We start from the raw sequence: 16,650 nt of genomic DNA, 5'->3' as shown, positions 1-16,650 counted from the left end.
ATTCCGCCGCCCAAAGACCAATCATGTGGACATGGGTGCTCCCGAGAACGATCCTCGTCTCAACCCCGGAAGTCATTCTCGGGTTAAGCACGACGCAACCATTATTCCTGGCATCGTCAGCCCTCCGCCCATGAACAAGGAGGATACACTCAGCGAGCTACCATCCAAAGAGACGTACAAGAACTACAACGAAGAGATGAAAAGACCTAGCGCCTCGTCTGTCCGGAAACCCAGCTTCTCAGCAGCAAAGAATATCGGAATCTCAAACCACTCAAACCTGCACATAATCCTGCCATCCTCAGCGTCACGCGCAACCTCATCTGGTAGTCTTACTGATATCGACGGCTGCATTATCGACATGTCAATCCCAACAACTGAGGGCTCAGCATTCCCTGGCCTCGCTATCAAGAATGTATCCAAGAGTCTCATCGTCGGAGGCCGTGTTAACGGCGCGGTCCATATCACAGGAGTGTCCGATAGCATTATCGTGGTTGTGGCCAGACAAGTTCGAATTCACGAGTGCAGCAATGTCGATATCTACTTGCATTGCGGAAGCCATCCCATCATTGAGGATTGCTCTGGCATGCGATTTGCGCCGTTGCCCACCCCATACGTAAGACTTGTTCGCATCTTATCTGACACGATTTCAGCTAACCAAGAACAGAGAACCGAAGCAGAAGAGCCAGACGAGAATCAGTGGGATCAAGTAGATGATTTCAAGTGGCTCAAGGCGGGCCACAGTCCCAATTGGACCACTCTATCAGAAAACGAGAGGCTCAGCGATGATCTTTGGAGGAGTGTTGTGCCCGGCCAGCCTGGCGTCAGTGTAGAGGAAGCTCTAAAGAAGCTCAATATTCCACGAAAGTAGAAGTAATGATGATAGATTCCCTATTGAGTAGTTTTGTACCACGATAATACACGATGGATAACAAGAGAATGATAATATAATTGCATGATAAATATGATTTATTTGACCTTGAAACTCCAAACACCGTGCTGATAAGCCAAGGCATTAATTAATGTTAAACAGGCCACTCCAAATGCCATAGGTGACTGGCCCATAATACACGATTTCGTATATCACAACTCCATTTTATCACCAGCGCTGATATCGTCCTTTCGATCTCGTCCCGTAGCTTCATCCCTCAACCGTTGAAGTAGAACACGCTGCTTTTCGATGCGGGTTTCAAGCTCACGAATCTCGTCGTTCTGTTCCGCGATGGACCGGTCCATATCAGGTAGTTCGCGAACTTGTGCGCGAGCTCGTTGCAACTTGTGTTTTAGCCCGTCAGTTGCGCCCGGCACATCTTTAAAAGACAGTGTAGGTCCAGGCGCGTTGTTTCCTGTGGTGCCAGGCGCAGGTTCGGTAGTAATTCCAGCTGATGATTGAATACCGGCACGGACGCGCGCGAGCACAAGGGATAGCTCAGAGAGGGCATCGAGAGTATCGGGAGAGAAGGTAGGCGGTAGAGCCAGTGGGTGTGGGCCATGCGCCGGCGCCGGCGCCGAGGCTGATGCTGATGAGGGAGACATGGTCTGTCGATTTTATGATACGATCGGTTCCGACTTGACCGCTCGAGGGCTCGACCGGAAAAGGGTGAAGAAGGAGGGAGAGATAATCGGACGAGATCGATGTGGATGCGGTGTAGTACAATGATTTGATTTTGATTCGAGGTGAGAACTCCCAGCTAGGGGAAATAGACCGGGTGGAACCTTTCAGCCTTGCATAAAATCCAAGTCCCTTAAAATGGATATTCCACGTTTATCGCGCTGGAGATGGTGGTGGTGGGCAAATAGTAGACATCGATTGGGCCGATGAGCAGTTTTGTTGTTGGGTGGACGGTCCGAAAGAGGGTGAGGAAAGGTGAAAGAGTTACAGTGTGAGCTCATCATTGTACAGTACATTACGCGTGTTATAGGTGATGTTGCACAGTATCAATTCGACTCATGTCACTAAATGGCATGACATAGACCCCCACTACAACTAACGTGTTTCCCTGCAAAATCGACAGTCCCCATCAAATCACGCATCATTCCTTTACTCAATCTTAGACAAGGGCCCGAATTACTCTCCGTCCTGTCTTATCCTTATCTGTGTCGACCCAAAACCTCTCTTGTTTATACCTCGACCTAGTTCCTCTCTTTTTCTTTCCAGTCTTTTCTTTCATTGCTCCAGTGCAAGAAAACCTAAACAACAAATAGCCATCATGTCCAAGACCGACCAAAAAGCCTGCCTCAGTACGTCGTCATGCCCCGCCCCCTCCATCAGCTCCAAACATTTCTATGCCCCGCGATCGTGATAGCTTGCAATGCATCGTCCTTCTGCGAGACGCTCAGCCTCTCCCCCAGTCATTACCCAATGATTGGAGGGAGGATTGAATTATCGTCTTTTACATCATTCTACTATACCTAGAAATGGCATGGCTAACCATGGAATTGCACTCTTACAGTCGTCATTGACGGTTGGGGTATTCCCTCCGCCGACAGCCCCAAGGACGGCGATGCCATCACCAACGCCAAGACCCCCGTCATGGACGCCCTCTACAAGGACTCCAAGGGTTACACCGAGCTCGAGGCCTCATCGCTGGCGGTGGGCCTTCCCGAGGGCCTCATGGGTAACTCTGAGGTTGGACATTTGAACATTGGTGCCGGTCGTGTTGTCTGGCAAGACGTTGTCCGAATTGACCAGACCATCAAGAATGGCGAGCTTAGCCAGAACGATGTCATCAAGAAGACCTTCCAGAGCGCTGCTGGTGGAAACGGCCGACTGCACCTCTGCGGTCTTGTCTCTCACGGTGGTGTGGTAAGTCAGATCATGAACAAATCCTTGCATTGTTCCGAGTAATTGCCAGTCACTTACACCATAACAGCACGCCAAGCAAACTCACCTCTACGCCCTCCTCAAGGCCGCCAAGGAGTACGGTGTGCCCAAGGTTATCATCCACTTCTTCGGTGATGGCCGTGACACCGACCCCAAGTCCGGTGCTGGCTACATGCAGGAGCTCGTCGACAACATCAAGGAGATTGGCGTTGGTGAAATCGGTACCGTTGTCGGCCGATACTTCGCTATGGACCGCGACAAGCGTTGGGACCGTCTTGAGATTGCCCTTAAGGGTCTTATCCTCGGTGAGGGTGAGGCCTCTGAGGACCCTGTCGCTACCGTCAAGGCTCGATATGAGCAGGGTGGTGACATGAACAAGGACGAGTTCCTTACTCCCATCATTGTCGGTGGTGACGACCGCCGTATCAAGGGTAAGTTGAACTGAATACCTGTGTTGCACGTAGGGTGTCTAACTTTTACAGATGACGATACTGTCTTCTTCTTCAACTACCGATCCGACCGCGTCCGCCAGATCACCCAGCTTCTTGGCGATGTCGACCGATCTCCTCTTCCTGACTTCCAATACCCCAAGATCAAGCCCCTTGTCACCATGACCCAGTACAAGGTCGACTATCCTTTCGAGATTGCCTTCAAGCCCCAACACATGGGCAACGTTCTCGCTGAGTGGCTCGGCAAGCAGAATGTTGAGCAGGTTCACATCGCTGAGACTGAGAAGTACGCTCACGTCACCTTCTTCTTCAACGGTGGTGTCGAGAAGGTTTTCCCTCTCGAGACTCGCGACCAGTCCCAAGATCTGGTTCCCTCCAACAAGTCCGTCGCTACCTACGATCTTGCCCCTGAGATGTCTGCCGATGGCGTCGCCGACCAGGTTGTCAAGCGTCTCGGCGAGCAGAAGTTCCCCTTCGTCATGAACAACTTTGCTCCTCCCGACATGGTCGGTCACACTGGTGTCTACGACGCCGCTGTCATCGGCTGTGAGGCCACCGACAAGGCCATTGGCAAGATTCTTGAGGGTTGCAAGAAGGCTGGCTACGTTCTCTTCATCACTGCCGACCACGGTAACGCTGAGGAGATGAAGTTCGCTGATGGCAAGCCCAAGACCAGCCACACCACCAACAAGGTACCCCTTCTCATGGCCAACTACCCCGAGGGTTGGAGCCTCAAGAAGACCACCGAGGGTGTTCTCGGTGACGTCGCCCCTACCGTCCTCGCCGCTATGGGTCTGCCTCAGCCTGAGGAGATGACTGGAAAGTCCCTTCTCGAGAAGGCTTAATTAAGATGACTATGATGAGCAAATATACCTAAAAATAAAATGAATCCCGAGGGATGGTGTAGTAGTAGTGGTAGTAGTATTAGCGATTTGTTGATGGCTGAGCGCTGGGCGTGGGCTGTTGGTTCTTGATGCGTGCCAGTCGACTGCATGGCTTTGGAGTTGATGAGGGTTAGAAATTACCCTCGACTGGATAGACCTAGAGTCTAGAGTTTTAAAAGAGTAAAATTACCGAGAATAGAGAATTATAATGTTTCTCAAACGCTTCTATGATTTTGGATGACGACTCACCTAAGCATAACATGGCTGAACACAATAACAACATGTGTGTTATGAACACATGTAGGTAGGTCAAGTAGTAATAACAACTCGCTTGATACCTTACTGGATGACTGTTTATAAATTATTGTTATAGCTGCCTCTTACTCATTCCTTAAGCACTTTCCCACATATGTTATTGTCATTGCGTTTTTAACGTTGAAGTACTGTGTATAGGGTGGCCATAGTGGCAAATCTGCAAATAAGAAGCGTGAGGTTATTAACTAGCTGCTGAACCAACTAGGATCACAAGCCGCGGCTGTCTGTGATCTTGTCATATTCTCAATATTAGGCTTGCTACATTGGACATGGTGTAGCTATTTTTTTCTAGTATCCGAGTGCACTATGTCTATAAGAACTAACTTATCAATTCACCCGCCTACCATGAACACTGCGTAATAGATTTCTATAGTCCTATGACAGACGCCCTGATTCAATACTGATCAAACGCAAAAGACAACTTGCTCACACTCGTCAAATTTTGACTCGACTTGTTGCCACTCTTGCCACCCACAACAAGACTGAATCATGAAATCTCTATAGTTGTATCAACCAGGGTGCACGTACAGGGAACATTCGTTTTCATAAAGTAATATCTTATTTTTCCCCTTTGAACCGCGAATCAACAATTGGAAACGATTATTAGGGTCCAAGATGGAGAGACATGCTAAAAGGGAAAAGAAAACAACTGGCCATGCCCCTGTCGGAAACATAACCAGCAAATGAGAAGCACACTGAGACAAAAGACCTCCATGCATTTCTAATGTCTAGTTTGTGTGTTATCCCGCCGTATTCTGCTGGCCTACTTGCCTTCTGGGTATCTAGACTAGGGCTTTGAATTCTCAACAAAGATCCATGTAAAGCTGACCATACAATCCAAGACATGAGATAGGAGCAGATTTGTCCCTGTTGATCATATTGTTAAAGGCCAGACAAAAGTAACGAGTGGATATCGAATAGCAGACCCGGAAGGAAAAATTGTAGATTATGTACACACCCACAGCGCCGCGTCTGCTCGACCCAACGGCGGAACGAAGAAGCTAATCAGCCACTGTTCGGCGAGAAAACTCCCATAGTTCGAGATTGAACTTGGAGACACATACACGACCAATGATGAGTCGCGGAGGCATCGCCGAGATCCTCACCTTCAGATCACAGAGATCAGCTCCCGCATCCTGGACGATCAGAAGTCTCCACACGCTTCAGATCTGTACAACCTGACGAGCCACATGCTCACCCCGATGGCTCTAGCTCACCCAATGCGAACGCTGGACGATCGCCCAGGGGTTGACTATGGCTCCAAGCCAAACCTGCCAGGGGGACGAGCATCTCCAGAACCCTTGCCTGGAGGGACGCCGGAGGTCCCGCTCCGCTATCCAAGGGCCCTTAAATGGCAGTAGAATGGCTAAATGGCTAACACGCGGAAGGTAGAGGGGCAGAGGGCCCTGGAGTCCAGCATGTGCTCCTGGTAAAGAAATTGTGTGTGGTGTCTCTGAACGATGGATGACTGGGCGATGTTATGTGGGTACGTGTTTTGGTTTCCGGTTGTGGGGGAGAGGCAGCGTCCCCAAGATCGGGCGGGAATAAGGGTCAATCTCAGAGTCGAGACTCAATCGAGCCTGTAGGCTTTCAGCAAATCGCGTGGTAGGACAGTCATACGCCAAATAAGTAAATGTGCTTCGTGTCAACTCCAGTGTTTTGTGGCACAGGAAAAACGACAAAACATAGGCGTAATGAGTTGCGAACCGCACGACTGTGACTCGGTATCTTGATGTCTTGTAGTTATTCTGCCTTGCAGTAAAGCAGACAGCTCATAATACACGCGAATCGCAGAAAAATACGACTGATCGAGAGGACTAACACGGAAGCTCAGCTATCCGTTGCAAGTGCTTCAATGATCTCATATGCACCATCGCTAGCCTCATGGGGCCCGCCTTGAAAGGTGAAGGAAGTGTTGCGACGTTTGGATGTATGTAGAAGCACCAGAATTGACTGTACTATGCATAAAGCTGAGATTGCCCTGGGTTGATCTGAAAGAAGACCTCAAACTCTCTAGAAAATGCGACACCAAAAGATCCAAGGCATAACTCACGATCCTGTTGACCATGTGCAACCGGTCACCACTCCCCGTGTAACATTTGTACCTGACACCTGGTGATGGCCCTGAACGAACCCACCACGGCCGAATGTCAATCGGCTTTGGACCAAGCGTGGCAGCGCGATATCGACGGCTAACGGGTGATCAACACGGAGATGATCGCACAATACCATCATCGGGACAATCGTGCTTCTAGATAAGAACGAGCCAGACTCCCGGGATAAGGTGTATCTGGTGTCTGTTTCAGGGACTCTGATCGACATGAATGCAAGTATAAACCTTTCAAGCCAAGATGTCTAAATCGTCGTGTTCCCTAAGCCAGTAGTTGGATTGGTAGATTGGGTGCTATCGACAGGCCTTAGCCGTCTCCTTTCAAGCATAACCCCATTTCCCTACTGAGCCACTCCTGCACGAAGGGTCGTCCCGTGGGTTTCGATCCAAGCTAACGGTGCGCTTCTTCGAGATCGAAAAGAGAGGAAGCGCCAAACCACCCAATCAGAGTGTTTTCGGTCGTTAAATCCGAACAGCGGCGTGGCGATATGCGCGAGAGATGGTCTTTGCCACTCGATACATGAATTTTTCATGGATTTGAGAATTCGATATTGCGATCTCGACATTTGGTTTCCCATTGCCACAGAAGAAAGGTTTAGGGTGTGTACATCCTGGCTGCAGATGTTTTTGATGACTGCGGGAACTTTCCCAATGTTTCTAGACCATCCTTGGTAGGTAAGGGCGGAGAATCATCGGAATAGCATCTGTCCCTGTCCAAGTCTCGTGACCTTCAGACGGGAAGGATAAGCCTTATCCGTAATTCCACGGCATCAGAGAATTCTTGATTCCTATCCTTGTTTAGGTGCCTACGTATTGCGAGAAATCAAGGAAAACAAGTCTCTTGCTGTAAAAACCCCGTCGAAACTGTTCCAAGCAGGGTCTCAGGGTCTCAGGGGATGTATTGGGTTGTGTGCAAGGACCCTGAAATTCTCACTGGGGTCGACGTCATGTGGAAAGTGATCTGCAAAACAGAGCCTCAGTACACAGTAGAACAGCTGACGACGGAACTAGGGGTTTGTATCAGCTCACATCTTACCTTGGAAAAACCACAAGATCTTCGTTCGAGTACTTGGAACGCAGAGAATAGAGGAGAATGTTCTGGGAAGGGCAACTCACAAGCTCACGAGGCTTCCAGGGATTATACGCATGGACACCAGACAGAGGCGGATTTCCTGTCCGGCTCCCCGGGAGTAGTGTTTGGACATTTCTGTCAAGAGAGGATATCGGGAGACAGGCAACAAATGCCCTCTATAGTGAGAGGCTAGGATAAGCAGCTGTATACACAGATATCATGAACGAAACAAGATGCAAACACTGCTTTTTGGCTGTGACATCAAATGTTTAGTAGGAGCAACTCGCTTGTTGCTGGGTGGTTGAAGATCAATTGCAAGGAGGGTGGAGTCGGGTGTAAAGTTGGTGATAAGCACCCGGGTGGCTAAGAGTTACCTCCGAGCCTTACTACTGGGTGGAAGGATGGATAGGTGTCTATTTCCTGGTGGAGGGTTCTTCAGTGCATCTGATTTTGGTGTAATGTGAGGATCGCATGATTTGCAATTATAATTCTTGGAAATTCGAAGCATTTCAGGAATTTGTCAATGGCTTAATCAAACCACGTGTTTCGCTCGGCATTTCTTTATCTATCACAATGGAAGTTGCATCCATGTTCCCTAAAAGTAAAGTTCCGGTGTGCCGTTTCGTGTTGCAGTTTGCAGTTTGCAGGAGTCTGGAAGCCAAATGCCTTGGTCAAACAAGGCCGATGACAGACACAAATCAAGATCAGCGACCACAGAAGCCACAGGTGAAAGAAAAACAAGACTATTCTTTCCGCGGCACTAGTACGCGGGCCACTTGCCCTGTTTTCTTTCCATGAGTTTGAACCGTCATTGGCTTGGCTGTCCTCGTCTAGCCCCCGCACTGGGACTCTGGGCGTAAGCGAGGTGACAGTTGCAGACGTGGTTGTATCAAATCTTTTGAAACACCCCCAACGGCTGTTGTTTGCAGCGTCCTATCGGCTGAAGGACGAAGCAGCAGCAGGTGTTGACCGAAAAAAGGGGTCCATCTATAATTCATACACACTCTAGGTGTTGCGCTAGTCGAGCCCGTTAGAGGAGGTCCCTGCTTTGTCTTTTTTTTGGGCCCGATGTTCTCTGATCTCTATGGTTCTCCAGCGACGTGGAAATCGGAGCAATGAGGGCGCGATCTGACCTTCTAGCTCTTGCATCCTCGTCCCAACCTGGCAAATCCTCACTCAACCAACCCTTCTTTTCGCCGCCTTGCGATGCCGCTACGCACCGGGACTCGGGTGCCTTGGTAGTCGCAGTGGCTCTGGCTGGACCTGGTGGGCATGCTTCGAGTTGCACTCTTGCTGTTGCTGGTGGAGGCCCTGAATACCTTCTCCTTCCTCCGTCCACTACCACTGCCACTGTCACTATTGAGATTTGCCTCCCATACCTCCAGCCTTAAACGGACTGCACTCTGTTAAGTATCCTACTGCGACGGTATTTCCCACTTGTGGCTTGTTTACCCTTTTTATTCTTTTGACTCGACTCTGAGCTCCCTCTGGCTCGGCTTGCTTGAATTCTCATCCTGTACTATCCAAACCGTCCACATCACACTCAACTATTCTAGACCTCGTTTCCTCCCCTCTCTGCCGCCGTGGAACGGTCGCTTCTCCCCTAATTCCTCACACCCTGTCGACTTGAGTACCCTGAGCGACCCTGGTCTATTCATATACATATCGCCCGTTGGCATACCGGACTCCACCACTTCTTCTCTCTTTTAAAAAAGACATTTCAGTTTCTGGAAACTTGTCTGGCTTTGCTGCTTCGTAAAGCTCCTACTCTTCATTACGGCACTTTTCAACTACGACAACTTGACCTGATCCTTACCGTCCAACACTCCGCACAACCCAGGCTACGAATCGCCAGCACAATAAACAATCTTGTACACAATTCAGCATTCGAAAGACGAGCGAATACCGACGATAACTTACTTGCCAAGTATTCGACTGATCTAATTATCGCCACAAAACATTTTGGTCACTTACGCGACGACACAATTACCCAGTTTCGGCATCTTCAGATTTATCGATTCTGGTCACTAAACCAAGCTCACAAGAGCTATCGAGACTACGTAAACATCACCACTCAAACGGTTGCGATTCCAGGAGTGGTTGCGATATTTTGTGGCCAAAAGCTGATTGTGGAGAGAAAGCTTCAATCGACTAATTGAGAACTGCGACACCAAATTAACCATCATACGGGAAATCTCTCCACCAAAGAATTGCACAGTCGGATCAAAACTGGGGATTTGGCAAAAGTCCAATCTCAGGGTCTTAATTGTGTTAAAGTGAATTTTAGCAAAGGTGAGTGTCCTAGAAACACCCGGCATTCTTCCCCTTTGAGACTGTGTAACTGGCCTGCCATCATCTTTCGTCATTTGGCGATGAAGCTTCGATCGATCGATCGCTCGTCACCCAACAGCCAATAGAAGCTCTTCTCAGCCGCTTGCGATAACCTTCGTTGCTCATACCCGACATCATATATTGCTATGTTTTGTTAATAACAGATTGTGCTAATAAGTCCCCTGACGTCCAGGCTCTCAGCCCGCTATAAGGTGCTTCTAGGCCCTACGTCACGGATCGTCGGACCCGGACCCTGACGTTCTTACCAGAACACAGCTCGACGACTAGTTTCTACGACATGCTAACTGCCTCGCATTTCGGGAAATGCTAAATTGTCCATCATCAATACTTCATACTTGAATTACATGAAAGACAATGCCACTTAATCAAGATATTTCTCAAGGAACGCAACCGCCGCCGTTTTCTTCCAAGACTGGCCACCCGCTCCCCCGGCGAACATCCCCCGCGAACTCGGTCACTCTTCGTCATCACCGACTAGCACGCGATGCATCACTCAAGGCCAGCCAGGGCTCAGGACCTGCTGTCAAGACGACGACGACATCATCTCCTCGGCGTAATTCATCGGGCGACAGTAATGAGACCGGCCAAAGCGACCCTAATACATGGTTTGATCAGTCAAACCAGAACCCAACCGCCACATTTGACAGTAATGTCATGGAAGGTAAGCGATCATCTCAAAACGAAAGGGAACGGACATCATGTTGACTCAATTAATAGTTGATCCCCCTTTCTTCCAAAAGGAATCCGACTCTTCAAACGAAGACAAACCCTACTACAATCAACTCGCACCCCCTAAACTCACAGCAGCACATAGTAGCAGTGCAGATGATTACCGAAGTGTCATTGATGACCTCACGGTAGAAATCCAGAAGCTCCGTGAGGAGCTCAAACGTTACAAGAACACAGGTCCAGATATGCTTCGAAAGGAGAAGCTTTTCGAGATCAAGTGTCATGGACTGCCCAAGAAGAAGAAGAGAGAACTCGAGGCCACACTCCGAGACTTTGCAGCAAGTCTAGATGGATCTCCCAATACGTCGTCGTCGCAGAACAAGAAGAAGTCTCGCCATGCCAGTCGCGACAACATGTACTCCGGTTCTGGATCTAAGCACGCATCATCATCATCAGGATCCAACTTCCGCCCAGCTGACTCCGCCTATGCTTCCATGTCCACTGGTGCCAAGTCGTCGGGGACCTCTTTGAGCCGTCCCAGCATGGGCTCGCAAGCAAAGTCGTCGGAAGCAGTCGAAAATTATCTCCGCGATATTCCCGAGGGGTTATATCCCCGACACATGATCATGACAGAGAAGGAGAGAAAGAAGCTTGTCGTTCGTCGGCTGGAACAGTTGTTTACAGGCAAGATCGGCGGACGCCACGTGGTGAGGAAGCAGCCTGTCCAGCCAAGTGGCAGTTCTGCCGCTCTAGCGTCTGTCGTTGCGGACACACAACCAAACGTTACTAACACCTCGAACTCCTCTATTCACGAACCTCCGACACTGCAAACAAGCGGCAAAGAGCCTACAAGAGAGGCCCGAATCCTCCCTAACGAACAGCAACCCGGCCACTCTGGTAAAAAGAGTCGTTCTGCTGATAATGGCTCCGCATCGAATTCCAATGGAGACAATACCGAGTCCGGCGGCAACGGCAATAGCACTGGTTCAGGCACAAACCCTTCGCCTCCAATGACAACCCTGCCCGAACAACGACCCACACGGCCCCTTGATTTAGACCCAGATCGTACCCAAGTGCCAGCCGATAACATGGATTATATCCGCCATCTAGGCTTAGTGCCACCAGAACTGTTAGCGGTACAGCACAACCAGGATGTTCATCCTGATGCTGAGGGATGGGTTTACCTTAACTTGCTTTGCAATCTGGCTCAGCTCCACATGATTAACGTTACCCCTGATTTCGTTCGATCTGCTGTGACTGGCATGAGCACCAAGTTCCAGTTGTCGCCCGACGGCCGAAAGATTCGATGGCGTGGTGGAACAGAGGGAACAAAGTTCAGTAGTGACAGCTCTGGATACAACTCTCAGAAGAGCCCCTCGACGGACGACACTGAGGGCGGATCCGAGAGCAAGCGCAAACGTCAGAAGACGGGTCGCTCTACAGGCGATGAGTTTCAGTCAGGAAGCTCGAGCAAGAATGGCCTCAAGTACGACCCACAGCTGTGTGCTCCTTCCGAGAGCTTTCACTACAAGCCCTTGTTTGCGCAACAGGATTCTTCAGGTGGCCAGACTTCGCTCGATGAGACTGTCTCCTCGTTTGGCCCCCCTGAGGAAAGCAATGTTGGCGAATCGAGATGGGGATTCAGTGGTTCTGGTGTGTCTAGCCGCAGGAAGCGCCGTCATGACGGCGCCATCATCTACTATAGCGGTGCTCCGTTCTGTACAGATTTGTCTGGAGATCCCGGTGATATGTCACCCACTACCCAGATGCGAGCTGCCGGCCAAACACAATCAGACAAGGGTTCTTTCAAGGTTCCGCCGTCGCCCCTCCGACGAACAGACTCTGGATCGTTTCTCAACTACCGACCACTGACCGACCGCGGGGTTTTGTCGACCCAGGCGACTACAGCTATGGATATCGATAGCGAAGACCCGCCAAGCCTTACAGACGATACCGATGACGCCAGTGACGTTGACTTGGATTTCACTTGGAGCGACAAGGCCCAATATATGCAGCACTACCCCCTTGAGCCTTGCGGTTTGGGTGGAGTTCTGCCTGAGGATCACTTCATGGTAGTTGTTTCCACCAAAAGATCCAAACAAGATGAACTATCCTCAATCCAGATGGCTGGTGGAAGGATTGGCGAATCTACAGATGCCGTCGTCCGTCGTTTGGCAACTATGTCAACTTCGTCTCCAGTCTCAGGTGCTTTAAGGTCTTTGCCGACTATGGGTCCCCTCCCTATTGAGATTGAATATATGTCAGGTCGCATTAAGCGACTGACACCAGTCTCGCTGCCACCCCCTGCGATTTTCTTTCCACCGTTCAGTCCTAGTGAATCTACCGTGGACTCTGACGATGATATGTCAGATGATATGGATACATCTGAATCATTGAGAGATCTTATGGGACAGCGGAAATTGCAACATCAGTCGGATGGCTACCCTGATGGCGTTGATCTTAGCAGTGGCGATGAAGAGGGCGACGAACCCGATGACTCGCCCAGCCAAAACATGTACGCGGCCAGCCGAGATCCAAAGGCGCTGCCAAACCGTCCTCGACAAGCCGCTCGCCGTACCAGTAGTGCTGCTGCGGCTGCCGGCACTGCCCGAGGTGCGAGTAAGAGTAACAGCGCAAACCCGGCGCTGTCGCATGACGCTAGTTCCGTTGCTACTGCTGGCGCGGCGGAGAGCGGCTATAGCAGCAGTGATGAGAGCCCTTGATTTCACGTTTACCCAATATGTTATCATTCTGCATTTCACGATTTTTATTTGGGGTTTAGGTTGATTATGGAATTAAAAAAAATGGGGATCTTCGCATATTTCTATATGGTTAGGGAACAACCTTGAATCTCTGTTTTTAAGGGAAGGTTGCACAATTCGCATTGAGCTTGGCGTTTAGAGAGGAAGGATCATGATTCCCTGGGTAGTCTTTGTTACGAGATGAAAGGTTGCATTAGCGTATGCCTTAGTATGGATTCTTTTTCTGGATGGAATACTTGTGGCTTCTGGTGCTATATCAATATACCAAATTTACAGTTCACACACCATTTTGTCTTTTTGATTAGCCTTCATTTTGTACCGCCCGCTTCCTGATATGTGTAGTCAATCATACTACATATGTCGAAACTCACATGTTAGTGTAAAGCGGATGGATAGTGAATGCCATACGTCAGTGAAGCTTAGAAGATAGGCATTGTTAATCTAACCTGACGTGTTAAATAGGAGACTTGAGAAATGCTTCATGTTCTGATTTTACTCATGAGAACATGCGTAAGATATTGTTGCTACGTCACGTGAGCAGACACTCTCAGTCCTGAACTGACGTGATACGCGACATCTCGACCTCATCATCACGAAACATGATGTATTTCTCAACGACTTTTGGATTGGCCTTCATTGCATCACTTTTAAGTGTTCCATGTGAGGCCGAGACCGTAAACAATGTTGCTATCATTGGTCCGTACCTTGACTCACAGCAGGACAGGTTCTGGACCAACACCTTGGCACACTTCCCGAGGCGTTACTGTTCAGCCCTGTTCATTTAAGGGTTGACGTAAACTGACATTTCGATATAGGAGCTGGCGCCGCTGGGTCATCAGCAGCGTTTCACTTGAGGAAATATGCCCTGGAAGAGAACATTGCAATCAATATCACCGTTTTTGAAAAGACGGACCATGTAGGAGGTCGCTCATTGACGGTCCCCGCCTACAACGACCCTTCTCTACCTATCGAGCTGGGTGCATCCATCTTCGTCGGTGCCAATCACATCCTTGTCAATACGAGCAGACAATTTCAGCTCCCGTTGAGCAAGCCTCACCGGCTAGACAAAGACGATGTGACAGCCATATGGGATGGTATTGACTTCGTCTTCCAGACCACCGAGGGGTCCTGGGGAGGGTGGGATCTAGCCAAAATGTTTTGGAGGTATGGCCTCTCACCGTACAGGGTCAAGAAGCTTGTAGATAGTATGATCGGAGAGTTCCTCAAGCTCTATGAAGACCCATACTTTCCTTTCAAGTCGCTGTCTCAAAGAGCAGAGCAGCTGGGTTTGAACCGGTTTACAAGTCTTACGGGAGAGCAGGTCTTGAAAAATGCCGTAAGTGCACCATCCTCAATCACAAATCTCAAATGGCTAACAATGTAGAACATTGATCCTCGTTTTGCCCGTGAGATCTTACAGGTTGCCACACGAGTCAACTATGCCTCCAACTTGGCTTACATCCATGGATTGGAGACTCTGGTTCGTTGAGACTTTGCTGCCTACCAGCTCTGAGACTAACTGAAGTAGGTGTCATTGGCCACCGATAATGCTATGTCTGTTGAAACAGGCAATTGGCGTATATTCGATGAGATGATAATGGATAGTGGAGCCGCTGTCTACCGCAACTTGACCGTGGCCTCTATCGAGAAGTCTAAAACAAAAGCACAGTCATCATCGTCATCCAAATACATTATTACAACTGCAGACGCTCACTCAAAGGACGACACTGCCGAAAATTATGGCGTTGAGTTCGATAATGTCATCATCGCCAACCCCTGGCAGTTTAGTAACATCAAGGCGGGTAAGGGTGTTCTGGATCGTGTAATCGACGAAATTCCATACACCAAACTTCACGTTACACTGTTCACGTCGTCTTTGGAACTGAACCCCGAGTTCTTTAGCATGAAGCCCGGAAGCAAGGCGCCCGCCACTGTCTACACGACCTTGGCTGAGGGCGATGAAGCAGGACAGGGAGCTGATGGTGTTGGACGTACCGGGTTTTACTCAATCAGCACCTTGAAATACGTCACCAACCCGAAGACCGGGCAAAGGGAGCGCGTTTATAAGATCTTCTCGCCCAAGGTCGTCACCGCGGAATTCCTCACCCGTATTTTGGGAACTGAAATTCCTGAGCCGGTTGTCTCTGGCAAGAAACAGAGCGAGCACATCTCGTGGTATTATCCCCACTCATTTTATGCTTATCCCATCGAGCTGCCTCGTGTCACATTTGAAGACCCTGTTATTGGTAAGGGCGTCTACTACACTTCCGGTATTGAAAGCTTCATATCTTGTATGGAAACTAGTGCTTTCATGGGTAGGAACGTGGCTCGGCTAGTGGTCGACAATTTTGCTGGGATCTCTCGACCAGATGAACCCTTGGGTGCCGGTAATGAGAAGGGGCCATTGGGAGAAGAGATGGAAGGTATCAAGGTGCAGGCTGAAGGTGAGCTCTGATCGCGGTGAGCATCTATGATTTCCTGCTTTCTTTCTTGTCTTTCTACCATCTCGTGGACGTGTTTGCTATAGCGTCAGAGTCATTTATTATACAAGGCCATATGTGAGATATGAAAGGGAATTTACATGATGGCTTCTTTTGAGAGCCCATTTTGCTGGATATGTCTATGAAGCCCATAGCAAGTTACTAGTTTGTGATTGGATTGGCGACTGTCCAGTTACTGGACGTTACAAATTGAAATTGAATAAGGAATCTTCTTGAACCGATAAAAAAATAAAGCAGTCCCCATATCTAAATTATTCCTTTGCCTTTTGTATCAGATGAGAGAAAACATATCTAGACGCAAATAAGTAAAGGAGTGAACTTTGGTGCAAGACGATCAAGGCCCAATAGGTATTAAGTTATCAACTAAGGAGGTATTCAACGCCCTATCCTTTGTGGCGCACGTCAACTGTGGCAAAAGGACCCCTCCAACCAAGGCCAAAACAAAGTACACAAAGAGAAAAAAACAGGCGGAAGAACAACAGTCTTTATCATCTGTACTTCCTTCCATGCTATGACGCAGCTTGTTACCTTCACACACGCTCTAGCTTGCTCTTACTCCAAACTGTTGGCCTAGAAATCTGACGTTAGGTGCTGTCATAACTGCACTTTCACTTCGTGCCGTCACAAGACAAGCAGACGACTAAAAGAAAGAGCCAGTAGCAAACCGGGAAGAGCGACCCTGCCTTCCTGCCTGATCCTACCCGCTTCTGCCCTG

The 16,650-nt window shown here is 49.2% G+C and overlaps 6 protein-coding genes across 6 annotated transcripts; 5 read left to right on the top strand and 1 right to left on the bottom strand.

Moving 5' to 3' along the window:
* Nucleotides 1-31: 31 nt before the first annotated feature.
* On the top strand, nt 32-868 carry FGSG_12862 (uncharacterized protein; the record flags this gene model as incomplete). The annotated part of the gene is made up of 2 exons (XM_011326376.1): nt 32-613; nt 665-868. 2 exons carry the CDS (start codon nt 32-34, stop codon nt 866-868), a joined length of 786 nt encoding a protein of 261 aa, XP_011324678.1.
* A 212-nt stretch (nt 869-1,080) lies between these two features.
* On the bottom strand, nt 1,081-1,533 carry FGSG_06056 (uncharacterized protein; the record flags this gene model as incomplete). Its single annotated transcript, XM_011326375.1, has 1 exon — nt 1,081-1,533. One exon carries the CDS (start codon nt 1,531-1,533, stop codon nt 1,081-1,083), a length of 453 nt encoding a protein of 150 aa, XP_011324677.1.
* Nucleotides 1,534-2,070: 537 nt separating this feature from the next.
* FGSG_06055 (uncharacterized protein) lies at nt 2,071-5,285 on the top strand. The gene is made up of 3 exons (XM_011326374.1): nt 2,071-2,803; nt 2,871-3,252; nt 3,304-5,285. The coding sequence occupies exons 1-3, from the start codon at nt 2,531-2,533 to the stop codon at nt 4,113-4,115; spliced, it is 1,467 nt and encodes a 488-aa protein (XP_011324676.1). The 5' UTR covers nt 2,071-2,530; the 3' UTR covers nt 4,116-5,285.
* Nucleotides 5,286-7,526: 2,241 nt separating this feature from the next.
* Nucleotides 7,527-7,844, top strand: FGSG_12861 (uncharacterized protein; the record flags this gene model as incomplete). Its single annotated transcript, XM_011326373.1, has 1 exon — nt 7,527-7,844. The coding sequence occupies one exon, from the start codon at nt 7,527-7,529 to the stop codon at nt 7,842-7,844; it is 318 nt and encodes a 105-aa protein (XP_011324675.1).
* A 1,564-nt stretch (nt 7,845-9,408) lies between these two features.
* FGSG_06054 (frequency clock protein) lies at nt 9,409-13,395 on the top strand (the record flags this gene model as incomplete). Its single annotated transcript, XM_011326372.1, has 3 exons — nt 9,409-9,943; nt 10,176-10,664; nt 10,721-13,395. Exons 2-3 carry the CDS (start codon nt 10,358-10,360, stop codon nt 13,393-13,395), a joined length of 2,982 nt encoding a protein of 993 aa, XP_011324674.1. The 5' UTR covers nt 9,409-9,943; nt 10,176-10,357.
* A 633-nt stretch (nt 13,396-14,028) lies between these two features.
* On the top strand, nt 14,029-16,141 carry FGSG_06053 (uncharacterized protein). The gene is made up of 4 exons (XM_011326371.1): nt 14,029-14,130; nt 14,250-14,770; nt 14,819-14,914; nt 14,963-16,141. The coding sequence occupies exons 1-4, from the start codon at nt 14,034-14,036 to the stop codon at nt 15,887-15,889; spliced, it is 1,641 nt and encodes a 546-aa protein (XP_011324673.1). The 5' UTR covers nt 14,029-14,033; the 3' UTR covers nt 15,890-16,141.
* Nucleotides 16,142-16,650: the final 509 nt, after the last annotated feature.

Source organism: Fusarium graminearum, chromosome 3, assembly GCF_000240135.3.
Source record: "Fusarium graminearum PH-1 chromosome 3, whole genome shotgun sequence".
Taxonomy (NCBI): Eukaryota; Fungi; Ascomycota; class Sordariomycetes; order Hypocreales; family Nectriaceae; genus Fusarium; species Fusarium graminearum.
Note: the sequence above shows the minus strand (reverse complement) of the source record. Positions and strands in the feature narration are given on the sequence as shown.